Source organism: Marmota marmota, unplaced genomic scaffold (genome assembly GCF_001458135.2).
Source record: "Marmota marmota marmota unplaced genomic scaffold, marMar, whole genome shotgun sequence".
NCBI lineage: Eukaryota > Metazoa > Chordata > Mammalia > Rodentia > Sciuridae > Marmota > Marmota marmota.
Window position 1 is genome coordinate 30,188,491 of NW_026000142.1, and position 23,279 is coordinate 30,211,769.

Here is a 23,279-nt window from a genome sequence, read left to right on the forward strand (position 1 = left end):
TAACACACCAAAGCCCTCAATTTTAATATGACAATGAAAGGAAAAAATAGCTTTTAAACATTAAGTCATATGCAAATGTTCATTAAAAATCCTTCATACACTAACCTTCCTACTTTTTTTTTTTCTGTAATAATTAAGCTTCTCTAGTATCAGCTTTTAAGATAATATGCTAATTAGGAAGATTAGTCTACAATTGTCTGTAGCGACAGGGGATTAAAAATGACCACTTAAAGTAAATGGATAATGTTCAATGTTCCTCCGGGGTTGGTGATAGAAATAGGATTTAAAATCAGTTCCTCAGTTCCTCAAGGCTAGTTCAGGGTTCTCTAGAGTGACCATGTCACCTGTCCTAGCAGAAAAAATATAATTCAGGAACTTATTGTCACAGATTTCACAATGAAATATTTGATTAGTAATTTGTTTTTGGAGTCTCAGAATTTAACAAATCTTCTAAGAATGCTGAGTCTAAAGTCCAGAATATTGTTGTCCAGGACACTTCCACTACTGTTTTAAGATTAAAATAGAACAAAACAAAAATCTAGAGAAAATCATAGTAAAATAGTATAGCTGTTGCTTAAGATCATGGAGCAGTCATAGGGGAAAAATATCTTTTCCTTAGTTGTTGCGAGGTTAATGGTTGATACTCCAATGACAAAAGATAGGTTAGCAAAATAAAAGCATCCAAATTTACTTAATATAAATTTTACATGACTTGGGAAACTTCAGAAATGAAGACCCAATGAAATAGGGAAAACTGTTTTTATGCTTAGGTTTCATGAAGACTGGAAAATTGTATAAAAGTTTGATTGGACAAAAGGGGGTCTAAACCAATAAAATTGGATAAATGTAGAAAGTCCTATTGGTTTAGACTCATTCCTTCCCATGGTGTCTAGAAGGACCCCCTGGAAGGAGGGTCTTGTGATCTACTTTAGAGGATATCAGAGAATTCCTTAATGGCTCAGAAGAGCATGGTGGGAGAAGGTCACAGCTTCTTGCTTCTGCTGTTTTCTCAAATACCAAGGTGGCATGTTTTGACTGAAGTCCTGAACCTCTCTCAGTACTTCATTTCATATTTAGAAGGAACAGAATTATGGAAAAGAATAAGCCTCTGTGTCTGTTTTTATGTAATGTAAATGGCTTATATATACATTTTTATACTAAAATTTTCTACCTTCTTTTTAAAGAGTGGAGATCATTAAACTAACTGCTGTAGGTATCAGTGGAGGGTACATCACATATGTGAAAAAAGATGTCTGGTTGTTATTGTTTTTTTACTTGAGGAGAGACGAAGCATTTGTGAACTCACTGTGAGGTGACAGACTCTGACTCTAAGGGAAATAAAATTGTTTATTTGCTGGTAAATCATTTCACATACACTGTGCTTTATATAAATATGTACTTTGATATCAATGTTTTAAAATGGAATAAAATATTCAAATTTTTAGTTGAATAAGAGAACTGTGTAGGGGCTGTGGATATAGCTTACTTGGTAGAGTGCTTGCCTTGCATGCAGAAGGCCCTGGGTTCAACCCCAGAACCACCAGCCCCCCCGCCAAAAAAAATATATGTGTGTGTGTGTATAGCATAGATTATTTTTTTTTCCTCTGGATTTCTGGATGGAGTACTTTTTATGATAAACTCTTCTACTAACTCTAAATACAATCATCTATGTTGTTCCTCCAGGGTAAGGATCTTCATGCATTAAAATATTCTCCACTGTCCTTGATGTTATAATGGCACTTAATATTTGACCATTTTTTTTCAGAAGAGAAAATTTGCAGTAGTATACATTAGAAAAAAAATTTTAATCGTATGTGTGCTTGATTTGTTTCGATTTGATCATTTTAGGAAATATAAATGTCTTCCAAATAAAATAATTGCTTTGGCATTATGTCTCACAAATTACTTCTTATCTGAGAGGTATAATAATTAGAGGGCCATTATTGTTTCTATGATGTGAATTGGGCTTTTTAATTTCCCCTTTATTTAATGCAACTCTATTTATTACTTAACTAGTGTGACAAATGTGGCTTGAAATAAAAATGGTGCTATTTTGAATGCAAAATGTGTTAGTGGTGGTAACAGCAAATGTCACAGAGCACTCATTTTCCTCTTGATTTGGTGGAGTGGTGGTTGAGGAAAAGTAGTAATGAACAGAATAATAGAATGGTTCATGCTTTAGTAGAATGGAATTTTACTTTGATTTACTGAAAGGACACACATTAATAAGCAGGCAACTGATTGCAACTTGCAAAACACAGTATTTGTCAGACATTCAATTATTTTTCTTCTACTTTACACTGTGAGCTAATCAGGATTTGAAACACAATACAGATTAATGGAAAGACACATTTTACAAAATTAATGATTTTTTACATTTAAGCAACAGTTTGAAAATGACAAGAAATAGACCAAGAGCAGAGACTATGTATCTGTAAAACACTACAAATTTGGAGCTGTTTGAAGTAGATTTGTTATTCATGAATTTGAGTAAAATATTGCATATTGTGATTATCAGATTATCATATACTACTGAGCTAGAAGCACAAAATGAGTTATGATTCTTAAGAAGATTTTATTCTTTGTTCCATTAAAGGTACTGGTAATCCAAACTCATGTTTGCAACAACTGGGTTGAAAACACATGATGTAAGTGTGCCCCCATGTGGCTATAGATTAGTTTGTAAGAATGTCAGAAAAAGCATTAATGGAAAAAGGGCTTAAATTGGTTACATTTTCCAATAAGAATTGACTAGAACATCCATAGTGAAGTGTTGTCTCCTATTTTTAAAAATTAATGTAAGTTACAGAATCCATAATTTCTTCCATAATTCTTACAAATATTTTATGTTCAGCTATCAAACATTTAACCCGTGTATCTACTTCTGATTTGGAAAATGTAAAGATCCACTAATCAGAAACAAAGATTTATGTTTCCTCACAAATATGGTTTTGATTGAATAAAACTTGAGAAATTCTGCACAAGTGTTTTAAAGTACATTTGTGGTTTAAAGTAAATTTGTGGTTAAACTGAATGATGCATGAGGTAAGAAAATTTGTTCTAGGGCAGGCCCATGATCTGAACAACTTGTTTGTTCACATATATGATGTACTTGAAGACTAATTTATTTCTAAATTTTTTAATCCATAAGATACTGGATATTTATAATAAATATTAGTGATCCTACAGAATTCAAAACCCCTTGTCCACAGAATTTATTTGTAGAATTGACAATTTTCATGATATTTTGACAAAAGGTATAATTGCCCAGTAAATTATCTTCATTTATAACTCTAGTCATTAATCCTATGATACAGAGTCTTGTCTGTCAGCCAGTTCATGCTTCTGGAAGAGCTAATACTTAATGACCCTGTTGTGTAAGCCCAAATCAGATCCCTGAAGTAGTGCAGCGTGTCTGCACTGGACAAATCTTGGAAATGATTGAGTTGATTGTATTATGGGTCTAAGGCAAGCAGGACTGGGGAATATTTTGATTCAGGAAAATAAATCTTGAGCTGAAGAGGAAATTATCAGAATAATGCTAGAATGTGTTTGAGGGGCATTTCTTTTTGTTTGTTTGTTTGTTTGTTTGTATGTCTTTCATTTGTTTGAACATGGAATTAAGCAGCGAAGACCCAAGGCTGCTTTGGGATGCTTCACACCCAAGGCACAGACTGTGTGGTTAGAAGACTGAGTTTTCAATCGAAATGGGTATTTAAATCTTAACCAACCTTAACATTGCTGCTCTCAGTGGGCGTTTCTCTAGGTGAAAGCAACACTTCTCATATTTTCATTATGTTACTACCTCTGAGCCCTAAACACTGTACATCTACTCCAAATTCTTATAATAAAAACTCAAAAAGTAAAACAAAATGTAGATTTAATTTTAAAGAATGCAATCGTAATATAATATAAACCTTAATTTTTTCATCACCAAAAAATATTTCTCCTTAATTAAAATATATTGGTTAGCATTCAAGAAAAGTTTTTTTTTTAGTTCAACCATAGGGCTGGAAGAAATTTAACTTTTAAATTGACTTTCATTTTTAATTTGGTCCTTTAATGTTATTTTAAAAGCCCTCAGATGATAATAATTCATAAACAATATTGATGAATGTCACTTTTTACACAGATCAAAATGAGTTCTGTATTTTCAAAGTAAAAGTTGAATCATTTTTTCACCCCACTATTTCTATCTAAAAACGGAACATAATGATAATCAGAGTTAAAAGTCTAAATAGCAATAATATTAATGTTTCAAATATACTTTTTCATTTCTGGAAAATTTTTCTCACACTAAAGATAAATAGGTTTAAAAAGAGTGAGAGGAGACCAAAATGATGGATGAGATTATATTATTTGTAGTATTAATTTAAAATTTCACGGTATGGAATATCTACTGGAGAAGTACTGACTTTATATGGATATTGGTTCCTAGCCAGAAAACTTTATTGAATGTCTGATCAAAATGACTGTTCCAGGTTTTTTGAGCTTAGGCTCCTTAATAATAATTTATATTCTGCAAAAGAATTTCAAATTTATTTTTAATAGTTTATTTTTTATTTGACTGTGTGTGTTATTTCCTTTGGCTCTGTGTATGTACATTACTTTCTTTGTGTGTATGTATTGTTTTTTTTTTTTTAAAGCCACGGACATGCTAGTCAAAATTATTTATTAAGTTATAATCATTCTTGTGTGTGTAGAATGGAAATGTGTTATACAACAATGAAGTAGCTACATCAAGAGACAGAGCTACTAAAATTCACCTGAACTGTAGATCGGAAAATTGCTTAATTTATGTTCCCTGAATCTCACCTTATAAAAATCTAATTAATTCTCTTTAAATAATAATTATAAATCTTATGCTTGACTTAATAGTCTAATTTATATATTACTTTTTACAATTGTAGGATAAATGATATTGAAAGATGTTTTGAGTATAGTTTACAAATGGTAGACACTTTTACAAAGAAAAGAAATTCACCATTTTTTTCTTCACAAATAAAGTAATTTAGTTTATAAGACACCAATTTAGCTTTGAGAAAGTAGAGGTTGACCATTAGAGTACGATATACTATTTAGAGTAGACCATTTAGAACTAATAGAAAAAGTCAGCAGTTCTTTTAAAAATCTTCTGTTTGTTCCTACTTGCTACTCATATTCACAAAACTCAAAATACACTAGGCTGAGAACTTTTTTTTTTTTCATTTTCTCTTGTGGTTTAGTATTGTGTTTAGTATGTGGTCATCAACTGTAAAGATGTTCCCTGCTATTTTTAAAAAGATTTGGGGAATGGGTACTCTACTGAAGACCATTAGGCTACAAAGCTTACATTGTGTGCTTAATTATACATTTTCCCCTCTCTTAACCAGAACTATGTAAATAGACATTATTGAAGTTTTCAAATCTAAACATAACTGGGCATTAATGATTTTTAAGGAAAAAGATAGCAGATATAATTGCACATAATTATTTTTCATATATAATTGCCCAGCAACAAGAATATGTATAGTGAACATTTCATCTATAGCTGCTAAACTGAGGTACAATTAACCAACAAAATACTTTGTACCATTTTTGAAAATACAGTCTCTGTATTATTGGCCCAGTTACATTGTCAGAAAAAGTGAATGCCTTTAAAATCTGGCCAATGGAAATGATATTAAATACTCTGCATTTTTTATTACTCTATCTTAAAACAGGCCATTTTCAGAAGTTTATTTCTAAGAAAATTCAGTGTCACTAATATGTACTGTTACAGTCACCAAATATGTCATTTTTTAGACCTGTGGATCAGAATTTCTATTCTCCATGTTACAGAGAAATTGAAACTTACCAAGTACAGGTGATGATGCATTCAATTTTTATGCGTGAAAAATGTTATCCTTATAATGCTAGCTATATTTCTAGATAAGCTAATATCTATTCAAACTAATCACATAGCACCTTTTATACACATATGTCTTTAAAGAGTACACAGCAAAAGTAGAAAAAAAAGGATTGATTAGAAAAGCCCACAGTCTTTCAGATTCTCTTTGATTATTATATCTGTAACTGCATCAAACACAAACTTGACATTCTGGGTATCAGTAGCACAGGTCATGTGGGAATAAATTTCCTTATCTTCTTTTTTTAAATTCAGGTCTAGAAACTGATTCTTGATGTAGTTCCCTGCATCTTCAAATGTATTTGGCCCTAGTTAAACAAAAAGCAAGTAAGTGTTAATTGTATGTCACAAAGGATAAAATGCAGATAATACTAGTACCTATTAGGTTTTCACTTTGCGTGCTGCTATTTGATATACCATGTATTGAAAAATTAAAATAGGAAGGGTAAATCACCAGAGATTTGTGCAACTTGTACTTGGTGCTATAACTGTGCTTCCCACAGGGGGGAAATCCAGAGGATAAAATAGAATCTGTACCAAAAAGCTCACAATACAGTAGAAATACCAACATATTTACAAAGTAAGTGAGCAAAGCAAACCTGTATATACATCAAATGCTGTGAGTTAGTGTTCTTGTGGATGTGCATGTGTTTTAATACAAACTAATAAAGTGAATGGAAATGTTAGATGATGAGGCTGAAGAAGGAGGTCCTACTTGAGTTGGACCTTGACAGAGAGTTTAGAAGGGAGAAGAGAAAAAGCATGAATGAAACTGATCAGTGCAAGTGAGAATTCCTGTACCTCTAGCCTTGAGGGTAGAGTTAGGAAATTAATTAAGAGTTGAAGAAGCTCAGCAGATGGAAGCAAATGACTATTGTGGAGGAATTGAAGTAATCAAGATGAATAGATGATATAGGCCAGATTATAGGCTGTTTCTAATCAAACCAAGATGAGAACATGGAAGGTTATAAAGAAGTCTCTGGACTGATGTTTTCACTGAGCAATAACATGAGGAAAACTGTGCATGAGAAACCTTACTATTAGGACATACTATAGGTCACTTGAGAAAATGAGAAATAAAATAGGTTAGCAGACACTACAGGGCAGCATAAAGTGGCATATTAATTGGTTTTATAAACCAAATGTGCTTTGAGAAGACTTGACATAGGAAGGACCATAATAATTTCCCAAGGAAACAAGGTTTAGTCCTCCCTGTCTTTGTTACTTGGAGCAAAAATTTGTGAGAGACAATCTTTAAAACCAAATAACATGGCTGGGTTGGGGAGTAACTCAGTGGTAGAGTGCATACCTAGCATGAGTAAGGCCCTGGGTTTGATCCCCAGTCCTGAAGAAAAAATAAAAATATGTATGAAGATAGGATATAAAAACAAAACCATAAAACATGGCTAAAATCCCAAACACTGGCAGAATCAAAAGCTGATGAGTATGTATAATCACAGGAAACCCTCATTCACTGCTGGTGGGGATGCAAAATGGTACAGTCATTATACAGTGGGCAATTTCTCACACAGCTAACTATAGTCTTACCATGCAATCTGGCAATTGTGCTTCTATGTGGCTTCCTAAAAATATGTCCAGACAAAATCCTGCACATGGATGTTGATCACAACTTTTTTTTTCATAATTGCTAAAAATTGAAAGCAACTAAATTGTTCTTTAATAAGTGAAAGGATAAGCAAAATGTGGTTTGTTTATGGATTGTAATATTATTTGGGAATTAAAAAAAAAAAGAACTATCTGTCAATAAAATAAAACTTGGAGAAAACTCATGTGCATATTGCTAAGGCAAATAAGCCTGTCAAAAATTCTACATACTGTGTGACTTGAGGTTTATGATATTCTGGAAATAGTGAAACTATAAAAGAGTAAAAATATCAGTGGTTTATACCAATTGAAGGGCAGGAGGATGGTATAAATTGGTGAGACCCAGGGGATTTTTCACCATCAAAGCTGTTGTGTGTAATATGATGATCATGTTCTGGGTTGGATCAACAATGTCCCCCAGAGGCCTGTGTTAAAGGCTTTGTACGCAGCTTGGCATAATTGAGAGGTGGTGGAAATTCTAAGAGTTGAGGTCTTTGGGGGACATTCTAGTTAGTGAAGGTATACCCTCAAAGGGGATTGTGGGACCCTTCTTCCTTCTCAGCCATGATGAGGTGAGCACACATTATTGCCATGATTTACTGCCTCATCAACAGGCCAAAAAGCAACAGGCTAACCAACCAAGAATTGAAATCTCAAAAACATAAAATAAAATAAATCATTTTTTCCCAAGTTGATTGAACTCAGATATTGGCTATTGTAGCAGAATGCTTACTAACTCAGGTAGATGTATGGTATGCATACGGCAAAACACATAGAACATAGAACACCACAAAGAGTGAACCCTAATTAAACTTTGGACTTTAGATAATAATGTATCAATATCAATCATTCATCAGTCAAAAGAAATACAAGTTTTAATGACAGAAGAACCTGTGGGAGGGGTCAGGAAAGCATATGGGAAGTCTTTGTACTTTGTGTTCAAAGAGTTCATTTCCCTATAAACCAAAAATAGCTTGAAGAAATAAACTCTTATTACTTAAGTATGTATAAATAGCCCTTAATTGTGTCTACATTTAATTTATAATATTAAATATGGTATCATGGTTTCATTTCATCACAGAATAAATTTGTAAATAAGTAAATAGCATTTATGATTATGGAATAATAATGTAAGCACTATTTTTTAGATTAACTAATATAAATATGTATTTTTGACAGAATGCTGTGTTCTCAATACATCTGAGACATCCCACACAACTAATGGGTAAAACTGGTTTTGAATTTTCATTTAAAGCATAAATATTTCCAACTTACATAGTTTCATTAACAACACGGCATCCAGCTGTTTACAAAACAGAAAGTTGCATTTGAATTTGAAAAAAAACACTTTTATGGAACTTGATCTTTATAGTCACTGACTAACAAGATTGACTCTAAAATTCTGGAACCTACATAAACCAGAAAAGGCAAAGATGCCACTATTTTCAAATTCATTGATGCTATTTGCCTGGAAAAATTCAGACATTGAAGAGTCATTAAGATCTAACATAGCATTACTTGTTTTCATTAGTATGTATGTTTAAATTGCCCATCTGAAATAAAATTTGCATTCCTATTATGTTGAAGATAAAAGTTTGAAATGTCATTGATGTAGTAAGTGTGACTCTCATCTAAAATTTTCCAGTTTGTTCAGTGGGGATATATTTTAAATAGTACGGAAAAGATGACTTATTTTTTCTCCTTAAATGGTCTTTTCATTGACCAACAATCTGTTTATTTTAAAATCCATTTATTTACTTATTTTACACTAAAATACATTTTGACATATTGTACACAAATGGAGCACAACTTCTAATTCCTCTTACTGTACATGGTGCAGAGTCACTCCAGTAGTGTAAACATAGATGTATATAGGATAATAATGTCTGTCTCATTCTACCATCTTTCTTATCTCTACAATCCCTCCCCTCCCTCTCCCTTCTATACAAACCCGTTTCTTCATTCTCCCATATTCCACCACCCCACTATGGATCAGCATCCACTTATCAGAGAAAACATTAGGCTTTTGTTTTTTTGGGATTGGCTTATTTCACTTAGCATGATATTTTCTAGTTCCATCCATTTACCTGCAAATGCCATAATTTCATGAGAAGATGACTTTTTATTTGTAAGATCCTTTTCAGTTTGGATCATAGACATGATTAAATTACAATGATAGGCTTCATCCTCATAAATATTAAATGTCAAGATTCAGACAGGAAAATATACATCCACACAACAACTTATAGGTATGGAACAAAAGGAAAAGAATCTTACCAGTATATTCTGGAAAGCAAATGCTAAGATGCACCTTGTTGACTTTTTCTTGAAAGAGGTCTTTTTTATTGAGAAAGAGGACAATGGAGGTGGTTGCAAAGTACTTGTGATTACAGATACTGTTGAACAAGTGAAGACTTTCATGCATTCTGTTCTGTTAGGTATAAAAGACAAGAATGTGTAGCATTATTATTTGCAAAATGTGACAGTTGGGCATCCTAAACAAGGATCTAGAAGTGATATTCATCTTGGAAGGCCTTCATTGAGTTGGGAAATGCCACAGCACTATTGAACAATGAAAGGCTTTGTTATTTACCTTGGTCTTGTTTTCCTTTCAGACTTACCACTTCTTCATCTTCTACTAGGACCATGTCATAGGCACTGAGAGCAGCACAAAATATAATGCATGTAACTCCTTCAAAGCAGTGAATCCATTTCTTTCTCTCTGATCTCTGTCCACCTACATCAAACATTCTGTTAAAAAAAAAAATCAAATGAATAACGAATCTTGCAAAGATCTTCCAAAATTTGCAAAAGGTTAACATGGTTATAAATGGATGCTCCTATAGACTTGAAATGTATTCTTTTGATTTTTATGGATTATAAAATGTATCTTATTTGGTCTACTTGCAACTCAAGGACAACATAAAAAATAAAAGTTCATCTTTTTTTCTTGTTGTTGTCTTCTATCTCTATACAGAGTAGAGAAAAATAATTTCGACACTGAGCAAGTGGACAATTTAAAGGCAGTTTAGCTTTAATGAAAAAAAAAGTACTAGTCTTAGAAGATTTGGCCAAACTTTATATATATATATAATTAATATATATATATTCATTCTCTAGAAAGAACAGAAAGCGCAGAAAGATAGGGAGCTGATTTCTTAGTCCTTCTTATAAGCAATTATTTCCATCCTATGGACGAGACACTGTGCTACATCTGCTTACACAAATATGAATAGAAGTTGTCACTATATTCAAAGAATTTTCCATCTCACAGAGGAAAAAGTAAGCAAGTTGTTATAATATTATGTAATAAATATTCAATACATAGGAACATGTCAGCACTGAGGAAGAGTTAAGTCAGCTTGAGGGATCATGAAACTATAGGAGGAGTTTGGATACTTGATCTTCCCTCCACTTCTATATCTTGGTAAAAGGCTGCATCATGGACAGGGAAACACAACAATAATTATCCTTAAATTCCTCCCTTCCCCTTGCCTCCAAATACTACATATCATCCATATAAATACTACCTAATTAATCCATTTCTTTCCAACTCCTCTCTTCTGGTGCAAATTACCAACATTTCTCACCAGGACCCCTTCAAAGTGTCTAACTGGTCTTTGTTTCCACTCTTGCAGTTCTCAAACTGATTCCCACAGCACCCAAAATTTTGTTTCAATGTATCTAATTTGATATTTTAGGGAATTTAACAAATTACTTGTCATACCAGTTTTCCACTTAAAACCTTTTCATGGTTTTCTTTCCTTTAGAACAAATCACGAACTTGTGATGATTGACTTCAGTTGCTTTGGTTCCTGCTCTCCTTTCCAAGCCTATTTCCTTTCACTTTCTTATCCTTAATACTGTCTAACCACAGGGCTATTCTTTTAGAGTCTTTAGTATAAATCTTTGTTTTTTTCTGTCTTCTGAACTTTTGCATGGTTTGTCTTTTCTTCCTGTCACAGGGATTTCTTTCTTTCTCATGTGACCCTTTCTTTCACAACTTTCAGGTCTTAGTTTGTTTCCTCCATAAAGGAGGCTTTCTGAAAGGCCATGTAAATTGTATCTCTCTTCACCCCCCCCTATCTATTTGCTATATATGGCCTTACTCTCTTTCCTTTATAATAGTCATCATAATCAATAATTAACTTTGTAAAATAATTTTTTTCACATTTGATATCTGTCATTTCCCTAATAGAATAGCAGCCCCACAATGGCAGGGACTACTACGATATAAAACTGCTTTATTTTCAGTGCCTTGGCACCATGCCTGATATATAACAGACATGCAATAAATTCCTTCTAAATAAATGAATAGATTCCATGTTAATAGAATGGAGGCAGAAATTTTTACATAAAACACATGCATGTCATCAAAGCATGAGAGAATTTATCATGTTTGGGGGTCAAAAGTCATTTATATATTTAGAAAAAGATCAAAGTAAAAACATTGAGATAATTATCATTTACTCATTTATTAAAAAATACTTATAGGGCACTTATTATATGTCAGGCACCAAAGGTTTAGCTACAGGAAGTTCCTAATCCTGTGGGGGGACGGTGATGGTTGTTCTTGTGTTTGGAAATGAACCTAAAATATCCCCTAGGATAGATAGGGTAGGGCTGTTACTAGAAATGGAGTGACCATTAAGTATGGAAGGTGACGGATGGGTAGAAACCTAATAGGAGATGAAGGATTAGGCTCATCAGATGTCTGGGGAAGAATGTTCCAGGCAAAGGCAGCAGAAGAAAAGATCAAGAGAAAAGAATTTGAGGAAAGAGGAGTATGCTGAACATATTTGGCTACCAATAGATTAACTGCACTTTCATGTTACATGAGAATTTGGATTTTATATCATCATCAGTAGGGGATTGTGGGAGGTCTTAGGTATGAAATTTGCCTTGTGTGTGTGTTATTATCACTTTGAACTGAATACAGAAGATCAATTTGATGAAGAAGAGACCAGGGGCAAACAAATAAGTTACAGGGATGTTGTACCAGGTTAAAATCAAACTATTAATTACTGGAAAGCATCTAAGATATACCATCTTCAAAGAAAATAACTCTACTTGTGATAATAAATACCAACCAGCTGACTTACTAGAGATAATCAAAAGAACTATACATTATACATCACATTTCCCATAGAAACCAAGTAGAGAATAGATATATAGAATACCAAAAATACATACTCACACACATGTATATATTTACTGATAAAAGGGAGAAAACTTGAGATGTTCTAAATTTAGTTACAGGTTAGAGGATACAGGAGAGGAGGGGATAAGAGAAGCAATTCAGCTAGTGGCTTTGTGCCAATCAAAAAGAGAGAAAAAGAATAAAAATAAAAAACAAAAACCTATGGCAACTCCCTATGCATGTATTGAAACCTTTGATTCAGAACTCCAGGATCATCATCAAGGTGTCATTCTCATTTACTTATAGCCCCAACCAAACAAGAAACAGGTGTTTCTCTTTGCAAACTCTCCTCCTAATCTAAAACTGTGCCCAATTCACATTGTCTCCACTGTTATCTCTGGTCAATGCAGGTTCGGTATAATCAATGCATGCCTTCTTTTACCCAATTTTTCATTATAAAATATGTTGGCTTCTTAGACCCATTGAACATTTTTTTCAGCTGCTACCCAGCTATGCTGCTTGTGACTTAAGAAATTTGTTATTTCAATCAATCCTTTTATATCAGGGTTCTCATGGTCTCCAGAGTTTTTATTTTATACCAAAATTACACCATCAGTAGTAGATGAAAAGAGAAGAAGCTCATAATATTGATTATAATGGTTAAAAGTTATGTGGATTAGAAATTTAAAATCTGTGTCTATAAAAATATCATATATCAAACCCTCTACAGTTTCAAACATGTAAATAAATTAAGAAGGGGAAGTGAAATTTGGCTTTAAGTTTATATTTATGTGAGGGTTACCCAATAGTTTAATTTCTAATAATTAGTCAACATTCTCTAAGGAAGCAAGGATAATATGTATATATTCAGACATTTAAATATATATTCAAATATTTTATTAAATCATAAAAGCAATTTTGGGATTTTTTGTTGTTGTTGAGATTTTGCAAAAATAGAGATTACTCTATACCTTTATTGAAATTACCTAAAGTATGGGGGAAATGGAAACAGTTCAGATCTTGACTCTTCTTTATTCCTCAAATTCCCATGTCACAAATTGTAATACATTAGTCTTAATTTAACTCACTTAGTACGAGTTTACTATTTGCCAGACATGTAATCATTGTGTAGCAACTAACTCATTTAAACCTCATCATGAACTTACAACGTCAACACAATTATTTTCTTATTTTTCACATGAGCTGTTTCACAACTTGCTCAGGACTTATTCATTCAATTAATATTTGCTGAGGCTAATGTTTTCTAGGAACCATGATAGGTTATGTAGATATGGTTGTCATCCTGCGTAAGTTATTAACAACTGAGATATAATTTTTTTTTTTTTAATTTAGACCAGAGATCCCCACAGCTCTCACACCCTTACTAGTGGACTGGCATCATCTTCACTTTGAACCTTACCCTTCTTTTACCAACCCAGAGAATAGTTCTATGTTGCCAAAAAAGTCATTGGGCAAAAATGTCAAACTCCTTCCTTCTGAGAAGTTTTTTTTTTTTTTTTCCTCCCATCATTTTAATGAGCATTGTATAGATCTTCTGGATTCCAGGCATTCTATATATTCTCTATTTGATCATATTAGGTATCATTTTTATTTATTGGCAATAATGTGATACTTTGATTGAACAAAGATGTATTAGCTTGTGGATTCTGGTGAGGTGAAAGCAATCTATATCACTAGATTTAAATTTATGGTGGGTTTTTCAAACTCAAACTGCCACTCTTAGTCCCATCCACTAGATTTTAAGAACCCCCATGGTTTATCTTCAACTTCTATTCTAATCCCTCTGCAGGGTTTGCTAAAGGCAAAACCAATTCATCATGGAACCAGGATGAAGGTTATTGGATGAGTGGAATATCTGTGCCAGGGGAGCCCAATGGTTAGTTTCCACAGTAGGAATGTCTGTGTTATAAGAATTAAATTCTAGGACACCTTGATTAAGTTTTGTCCACTAAATAGAACTTGAATCTGCCCTGTTAGCATTTATTTTTGAATCTCCTTTTCTCAGCTTATTTTATGCCCAACTATCCATTTCCCTCTATTTTGATTGATACTCTTTTAATCACTCATATTCAAATCTCAGAAGTCTGAGAAAATCCTCTTTTCAAAGTTATTTTGAATAATTGCTTAAATTCCATGCATGGGGATGACCAAATGTTTTACTTCAGAGAAAAAGAATATTTTTCTCATGTTAATGGTTTTATTTTGTTTTGTGTTTGTCAGATGGTCTCTAATAAATAAAAACAATAATAAGAATTACCATGTTAAGTAAATTCTAATTTATAGATTCTATGAAGCACATAAATTGCACAGAACCTGGAAAAATAAACTTCATATACTTCCTACATATTTATTTCCTACAACATATATTTCCTACAATATAATAGCCTTGAATGATTTTCCCCGAAATTGAAACATATAAGAAAACTGAGATAAAATCAAATTGAAAGCAGGCCCAGCAATCTCACTGGGTGTTGCCTGACATTCTTTTAAGATTTGACTTATTTGCAGCTTACTAGTGACACATTAATACCAGGCATAAAAGGTAGCTGTTTTTCTCTCTAGGTAAATGTACACAAATATGATAAATAAGAACAGTGACAATAATACTTTGTGGTATAAAAGATTTATAGGAATTGTGTGATCTTCCTAAGAAGAAAATTCATATCTACTTTTGCTTGCGTGTCAGAAGGGAGTATAGTACTGTACCCACATTAAAGGTGAAGAGACTGAGTCTTTGAAAAACAAATGGTTTGTTTTCAAACTCACAAATAGTAAGGGCTGGAACTTGTGCAGTATGACCCTTAACCCAGTGTTCTTTCAGCAAATTATGCAGCTTCTAGGTTTAATAGGCTTCGTTCTTTCTCAAGCAAGGGAGGACAAAGATTAGTCATTCTTTATTGTTATTAATAAAATGGCTTCAGAAAGTCTGAGAGCAAATGTTTATAATCTCATTTATGACTCACTTGATAAAGAATATTTTTTTTTCTGCACAGATTGATGTAGGTCCAGGGAGCATTGAACATTTCTCTAATGCCATCTGCTATTATTGAACTGAAATGCTTATTAGCAATTCAGACCAAGGACCAGAGTTTTGCTTTTGAATTGATCCTCCTGGAAAGCATGCAAGCTCTAAAAACGAGTTAGACTTTGTTTCAATATCATTGTAGGAATTTATTTTTCAAGTATTTCTGCTTCATCTTAGCTTTTCTTCTAAATTTTAATCTAGGCCTATTTTTTTAGAGATGTAAAGTATTACAATCTATTAAAATAATTTGAAGATTTCTAAGTGGAATATTCACTTATATATTTGACTGTAGAAATATTCTCCAATTTATATATATAGAAAAGCAAAGACAAAACAACTCCATTATGATCATTCTGTGGAAAAACAAAACTAAAATCAAAGAAAAACATAGATACTTGCTGCCTGAATGTTTAGGTTGATGAAATATAATGAACAATTAATGAATAGAATGGACATGCTTGAATATCCTTACTTCCCTTCGTAAAATAGCCGGACCTTTAAGAATGTTGAATGGAACTTACAGTGCCAATTTTGTGTATATTTTTTTTAAATTTATTTTTTGGGGGGCATAGTTACTTATTAAGTCTGATTTTTTAAGTTAGGATTCTTTTAATGTTAAAAGGAGATTTTTAAATGACTGATTATGAAATAGCTAAAAATTAACAGACCAGTCTTTTAAGTGACCACTGTATATTAATTATGTATTAAATCATCCATGGTATTAATATAGGGTAAGCCATTAGTGCTGTAAGACTATATTACACAGTTGACTAAACAGTTGATTTTTATAGTTCTGTTTTAGACAACAGGAAAGCTGTTGAGTTTTATGGGTTTATGTTAAACAGTTGGCTAAATATCTGACCACAAAAGATTATTCAGTTTTCATATTAGAATAAATTATTATGAAATAATCTTCCCTTTATAGTTCCTGAAAAATTATTGCATGATCTAGAATAGCTAAAAAATCAATAATGTTTCTACTACTAATTTATGTTAGATGCCTTTGTTCTTCCAATAAGCATGTGACTATTTGAAAAAAAATCAACATTTCTAATATCTTCTCCTATATACTTGACCACATAAAATTAGATCTAATCTGAGTATGAATTTATTTTAAACTCTTCTGTTGAATGGGGTTTATTTAGGATGTTTGGCTCTATCAGAGTTGGGACAGCTTCCTAAGACAACTGCATATGAGGGTCAACCAGTGAGTCTGTGCCACTATCACACAGCTGTAGCAAGATACTTTAATTAAATCTTTCCCTTATCCAATTTCTGAAAATAGAGAAGGGTAGATAATTATAGACATCAAAGATGTTCACAGAGGTCATTCTGAACCCCTTAGTTCCTCATGATTTAAAACAGAATTGAAAGCACTTACAACTATAAAGGAACTAGAGTCTCCGTAATTGTCAATGCTATTTCACCACGTGGGTACAGAGCATGTGTGTCTATGTATTTGCAACTTTCAATGCCCACTAGATAATTCTCTGATTATTATATAATTGATTCCATAAAGTCATTAAAACAAATTCTGTCATTTGAATAAATTAGACATCTTATTACACCACATACTCTTTTGTTAATATTAATCAGGAACAGAACTGAAACAAACATAATATACACGAGTTAATGTTCTATGAGATCTAGTAGACAATAACAAAGCTTACCAATAAGCTGAAGTGACTCACACCCCACACAAATAAACAGTAAAATGACTTAGCTTCATATTTCAGGAAAACTGCCATTTATCATGTATCACAGATCTACTCAAATATTCTTGAAAGCAGTTATGTTAAATTTACAAAATTTAAAGCTCCATTGTCATAGTTGCTGACCTCTTTTCTTTGGTTCCTATGTAATGTACTTTCAATTCTAGTTTTTAAATCATGGGATGTTTAGGAAGAAATTGACTTATCTATAATTGTTTGATAAACCATAGTAGATCTGTTTCTAAGGAGTTATTCTATACCAGTAGAAGGGCTTGTACTTGCATGGAATTTTCCACTTACATAGTACTTTAAACATCTGTAAGAATAATTACAGTTTGACAGTTGGAACTCTGGTTTGAAGAGAATTCTAAGGTAATTTCCATTAAATTAGATAATACATGAACATTTTACACTACTTTGGCAGAGATAATTTTCCATTTTGGTATTCCTATTTAAAATGCAAAGTTCTCTTATTTAAAATGTAAATGAAGTCTTTAGTTTTAAATAGTCATAAGGATGATCTGCACCGTATGAATACAAATCAATGCTAATGTAATATATTTTAACACCTGGGCAATTGCTGAAATGAAGTTGGAAGGTACATTATTCTTATACTTCCCATCTTGAAATATAAAATTTTACACTACACAAGGCTGTGTACATTTGGACAATTTTGTTCAGCATGTGAAAAAAAGGTGATTCAACTGTGAGATACGTTATGCTCCATGTATATATAATATGTCAAAATACACTCTACTGCAAGTATATCTAAAAAAGTTTTTTTAAAACATTTTATATACATCAAGTATTGTGACTAAAAATGTTTATAAATAATTTAAAATGATTCCATAAGAATAATAATCATTAAAAACTACTTCATATCTCCCTAATAAGCATCCTCTTTCCTCCTTCTCCCAGAACACAATTGTAAATGACCAATAGCATTGGAAGAAGCATTATTGACTCTACAGAAAAAAAAAATGATTTCCACCACAACTTATCCAACAACCCACCAGTGACAGAAAGATGGGCATTTTTGTACTTTGTACTTGATCCTTTGTACTTCTATGTAAAACCTTGGGTAAATCTTTGCCCTCCTTTTAGCATTTCTTAATTCTTTACCTACACAAGGACACCACTGCCCAACTTTGGTTCCTTGAAAGTGTAGAGATTATATACATAGAGTGATTGATACAGTACATTTATTCATTCAGTAATAATTGACTATATGCTTACTTTGTGCTAGTCACTATGATAAGTATGGAAGATAGAGCTATCAGCAAACATGCCCCTGACCTCCTGGAGTTCAGGGTGTGTGAGGGAGAAACATAAATAGAAAGAGAAAATGAATAAAAAAAAAAAAGCAATTTCATATATTAGTATTTTTTTTTTAAAAGGAAAATAGTATGACATGCCAATATTGTAATGGAGATATATCATACTGGCATGGCTCATAACAGCTGTTTATTTATATTTTTTCCCCAACTCTGTATTTAGTCACATTCAATGACATTACATTGGTAGGTTAAAATTGGCTATGGTGGGGATGTTTACTCCAGAGAAATTTTCGAGGGCCACAAATTGGGCCCTTCCCACCCTTCCTCCCTCATGAACTCAACCCGCTGCCTCAGAAAGCCTGCTCTTAAATGTTTGCCAGCACATTTCTAGATGTAATGGTGGCAGATGCAGGGATTGTAAATAGATAGGATGATCAAGGATCCAAGAGGACATGGCATTTGATTTGTAATCCTCAGGATAAGGAGATAGTCCTTGCCAAAATCCAGGGGGCCCTGCCCTTAGGTAAAAAGAACAGTAAACACAAAGCTTGGAAAGGTAGAAAAGAAAACAAGATAATTTATCAGTGACTATTTATGAGAAGGTACTAAATTGGTCAGTATGTTAGGGAGTGACCGGTTTGTTAACTGTTAGATAATCTCTCAATAGATAACATTAATTCTAAAAACTGGTTTGCCATCCAGATAATCTGGAACCTAGAAAATCCCATTAACTTATGTAACATCAGCTACATCCAGTTATATAACTCTCTGCTAAGACTCACTTGATCTAATCTTTAGAACAAACCCAATAGGCAAGTTTTCCTTAACTCCTGTTGCTGTTTATCAAAGAACCTGGGATTAGAACTTTGGACTCACTGACCACAGGGCCCACACACAGTCTAATGTACTAGTTTTAGTTAGGAATTTGGAGAAGAGAAAGATGAATAAGACAGAAAGCAGAATGCATTGAAAATACTCAGTCAGCTTTAAGATAGCAGAAGGGAGAATAAATTGGACTCGGGTTTTCTAAGGAAAAGTCCAGAAACTGGAACAAAGGTCAGCAGTCTGAAAAAAGTATTTGCCAAAGAGGGATGACACAATAGTGGAGCCAGGACTGATGCAAACTTTTTTTACACTTGCCCAGAGAGGATGTTGATTTCAATTTGTGAGGTCCCTCTGCCCTACATGATCTTTGGCTCGCCTTTCAGAAAATTAACTGTTTGTGGGCCTGACATTTCATGTGAATTTCAAAAAGATTTCATTCATATTAATTGAAAATATCTTATCTACAAAATAGCTGTTCTAATTAGATTTTATAACTACTGTACATACTTAAAATTAACAATACTTATCTCACTGAGTCAAATATTATGATATTAATTACCATTTGCTTACTTTTGACACAAGTGGGTTGACACAAATGATTCATGCCAGTTTTTCTCAAGTTATTTTAACTCTTTAGAAATGTTTTCATGAATGACCTTATTAATTGTATTGTATTGATTTGTTTTCATTACTAAAACATATAGCTAGAACTTGATGTTAATGTTCAATGTTCTACCTCGCCCATAATCCATGTTCTATTTTGCTCACAAGATAAAAGTGTTAAGTATCAAGGGATATCTTCTAATACTATGTTGGGGGTTTTCATTTCTGATGTAGTCAGTGATTTTGCAGTAGAATTGCTAGGAAAAATTCAATAATCCACAGCAATAAAAATAGTGATTCATTTTCATACCCAAAACATTGTATAAAATATGCCTTGTAATTGTAGTAAACAGCATCATATTCAAATAAGTCTTAATTATTTGCATTTTAAGACAAGGAAACAGATTTAATACAAATATTTCAAGCAAATTGGAAAATAAGAAGGCAAAGGATATAGGATTCCTTGCACCTGTTGCTTAAATGTTATCTAAGTATATTTCCTTTTATAAACCCAAAGTAAAATATCAATTTCAAATATGGAAAAAATAAAATCTAGCTTCCACCTGCTTATGACAGAAGTACTTTAGACTGGGTTGGGGACACTAGGCTTGCGATGAGGCTGGGGTGAAAGATCATAGGAATAAAGGGTCCTGTTACTGAAAATTACCAGGCCTAGTGAGCACACCCAAGGATTCAATGCACCTAACTGTGAGTTAGAGATTTTCTTCATGAAGATCTAACCTGATACACACACCTGTCCACACTTAGAAAAGATATTTGATCATACCTGAAGTTCAGGTCTTTAAAGGAGAATTGAGTTTCAATGATGCCAGTAGTTTTCACTCGTGAATGCAGAACATCTTGCTCATTTGGCACATACCCAGGAGCTGTTATTCTATCTAAATCATTAAGGTAGCTAATAAAAACAAAGGGAGACAGCATTTATATACATTTAACTTTGTACTGGAGAATACTAGGAGCTGCAGAGCATTGAGTGTGGCACATAACTGCCCCCATGGGGCCTTTTCTAAAGGAAACCTAATAAATACCGCCTTAGCCTGTATTTAAAGAGGCTTACATGATAAATTTGCTCGTATGCAAATAGGAGTATAAAAGAAAATTTTTCTTTACAGGGTTTGAAATATATATATATATATATTCAAATATATATACATGTATATATGTATATTGAATTGGTTGGCTTGTGATGCTTGTAATGATAGTTGCTAGTCATTCCTCAAAATTCTGCAGTTTGATTTTAGGCACTTTAGATTTTAAGAAAGGAATAGGCTTAAGTATCATTAATGGAAGCCTGTTTGTTATTTTTGTGGGGGTTGCCCCCTTTAAGACTCATCTATTTCCATTATGTGCCATGATGATATCCAGATAGTTCAATGAAGGAAGTACCTGGTTTTGGCTTGCTGGCACATACTGGAACTAACTCATGAACTTACTGACCTACCCCTGATAACACACTGGGATCAGAAGACCCAGTGCTACCATACCCACTCCCATTCCCCTCTGTCAGTGTGTTGTTGGGCACTGAACACTTCAAGAAGACATGCTAAAGATTCCTGCTTTTAAACTGAATGCTGTCTTTTTTTTTTTTTTTTTCCTCACAGGATCTTGGGGTGGTGATGAGCAGGAATAAATCTGATTAAGCTTTGTATTCTATGAGTCTGTTAGATTACAAGAAGAAAACTGCTATTACCTCTTCATCCTTGAAACTGGATTATATCTGTAGGTTAAAAGTAAGTGTTTTATTGCTTAATTTTTTTTTTTAAAGCCAGTATTCTAGACTTTTGACCCTAAGGCTTCTTACCGATATGTTCACAGAAAGACTATGGACATTTAAAACATAAATCATGATAGATGGTAATTTTTTTATGGCAAATGAGACTATCACATTGAACCAAGTTTGCATAATATCACCCAAAGAAAGGTTAAAGTTAGTGCACTGCCATTGAGATAGAGTTTGAGAAATGGGATTCAGCCAAATGTTAGTTAGTGTTCAAAAAGTGAATTTGTTCAGTTTAAATTGAGGAGCTCTTAGCATCTATACCAATAACTTATAACTTTATTTTATAATTAAAATATATACTTAAAGTAATATAGGCAATTTATTTATGGAGGATCTTTCACTTTTAAGCAGAAAAAAAAAAAACCAGAATAAGAAGGTATACCAAAGGGATCTTGGTCAGGTGCAAAAAGAAAATCACATCTCAGAAACTTTATAGTGTGATAATTTATCACCATTTTTTAATTCTAATAAAGATTATTTTCTTTAAAAAAGAATGATAAATTGAGCTATAAGTGTATCCAAGAAAGTACTGACAGATTCTGCTAGTTGTTTTTATTTATTTTCTATTTGGAGAAGCAAATCTCTTAAGGGATTTTCCTATTGGCTTAGTCTGCATTTGCAGTGGGTATACTGTTGATTGTTTGGTTCATGCCTGAGTAAAAAATTAACTAAACAAGCATACCTATCAAAGTATAAATTGGATTTGTTTTAGTGATAGCTAAATAAAAACTTTAGTAAAGACACATTTTAATGCACTTCTGTTTGTGTGTATAAATGATTTCAGGAAAAGCAGAGGCCTTAGCAGACTGAACAATTTGCATTTAAAATGCTTACTTTAATAAACAAATGCAGGATTTGCGTGCTCTAGCCCACAGATTAAAGCTTAAACCAAACAGAGGTCCTTAAAACATGTGGTTCAAATCACATAAAAATACCTCTTTTTCTAGTCATGTAAAAATAGTATTTTTCCTGGTGAAGTTCATGTTAATTCTTAAAGCGTGTGGATTAGTACCGTAGAAGGCCCCGCTCAACCATGCAGTCCTAACTGAAATCTTTGACCTGCTTGACACCACTGTCATGTCTCCTTTATTCAATTTTTAATATTTTTTTTGCTAGAACTGATGGGTTGTTATGTTGCCAGCCACAGCAATCCTTTTCTTTACCCTGATTAGATTCAATTCTTTATTAGCCCCTTTGGAGTTTCCATAAATTTGAGAGAATGACAAATATCTTACTTTTGATACATACCCCCCCACACACACACATACATACACACACATACAAGGTAAAAGAGAAAGTAGAAACTTTGCTCTATATAAAGACTATAAATTTTATATTTAATTTTACATTGTGAGTATAATTTGGTATTTGAAAAAAAAATCT

General features: G+C 32.8%; 1 protein-coding gene across 1 annotated transcript in view; it reads right to left on the bottom strand.

Moving 5' to 3' along the window:
• Positions 1-5,978: 5,978 nt before the first annotated feature.
• The window catches only part of Gnat3 (G protein subunit alpha transducin 3), a 39,956-nt gene continuing 22,655 nt past the window's right edge, over positions 5,979-23,279 (bottom strand). Inside the window, exons 5-8 of the mRNA XM_015488440.2 lie at positions 20,883-21,011; positions 10,114-10,243; positions 9,770-9,923; positions 5,979-6,195 (exon numbers count right to left, since the gene is read on the bottom strand). Coding sequence (XP_015343926.1) covers positions 6,005-6,195; positions 9,770-9,923; positions 10,114-10,243; positions 20,883-21,011 — 604 coding nt within the window. The 3' untranslated portion in view covers positions 5,979-6,004. The remainder of the gene's footprint in view (positions 6,196-9,769; positions 9,924-10,113; positions 10,244-20,882; positions 21,012-23,279) is intronic.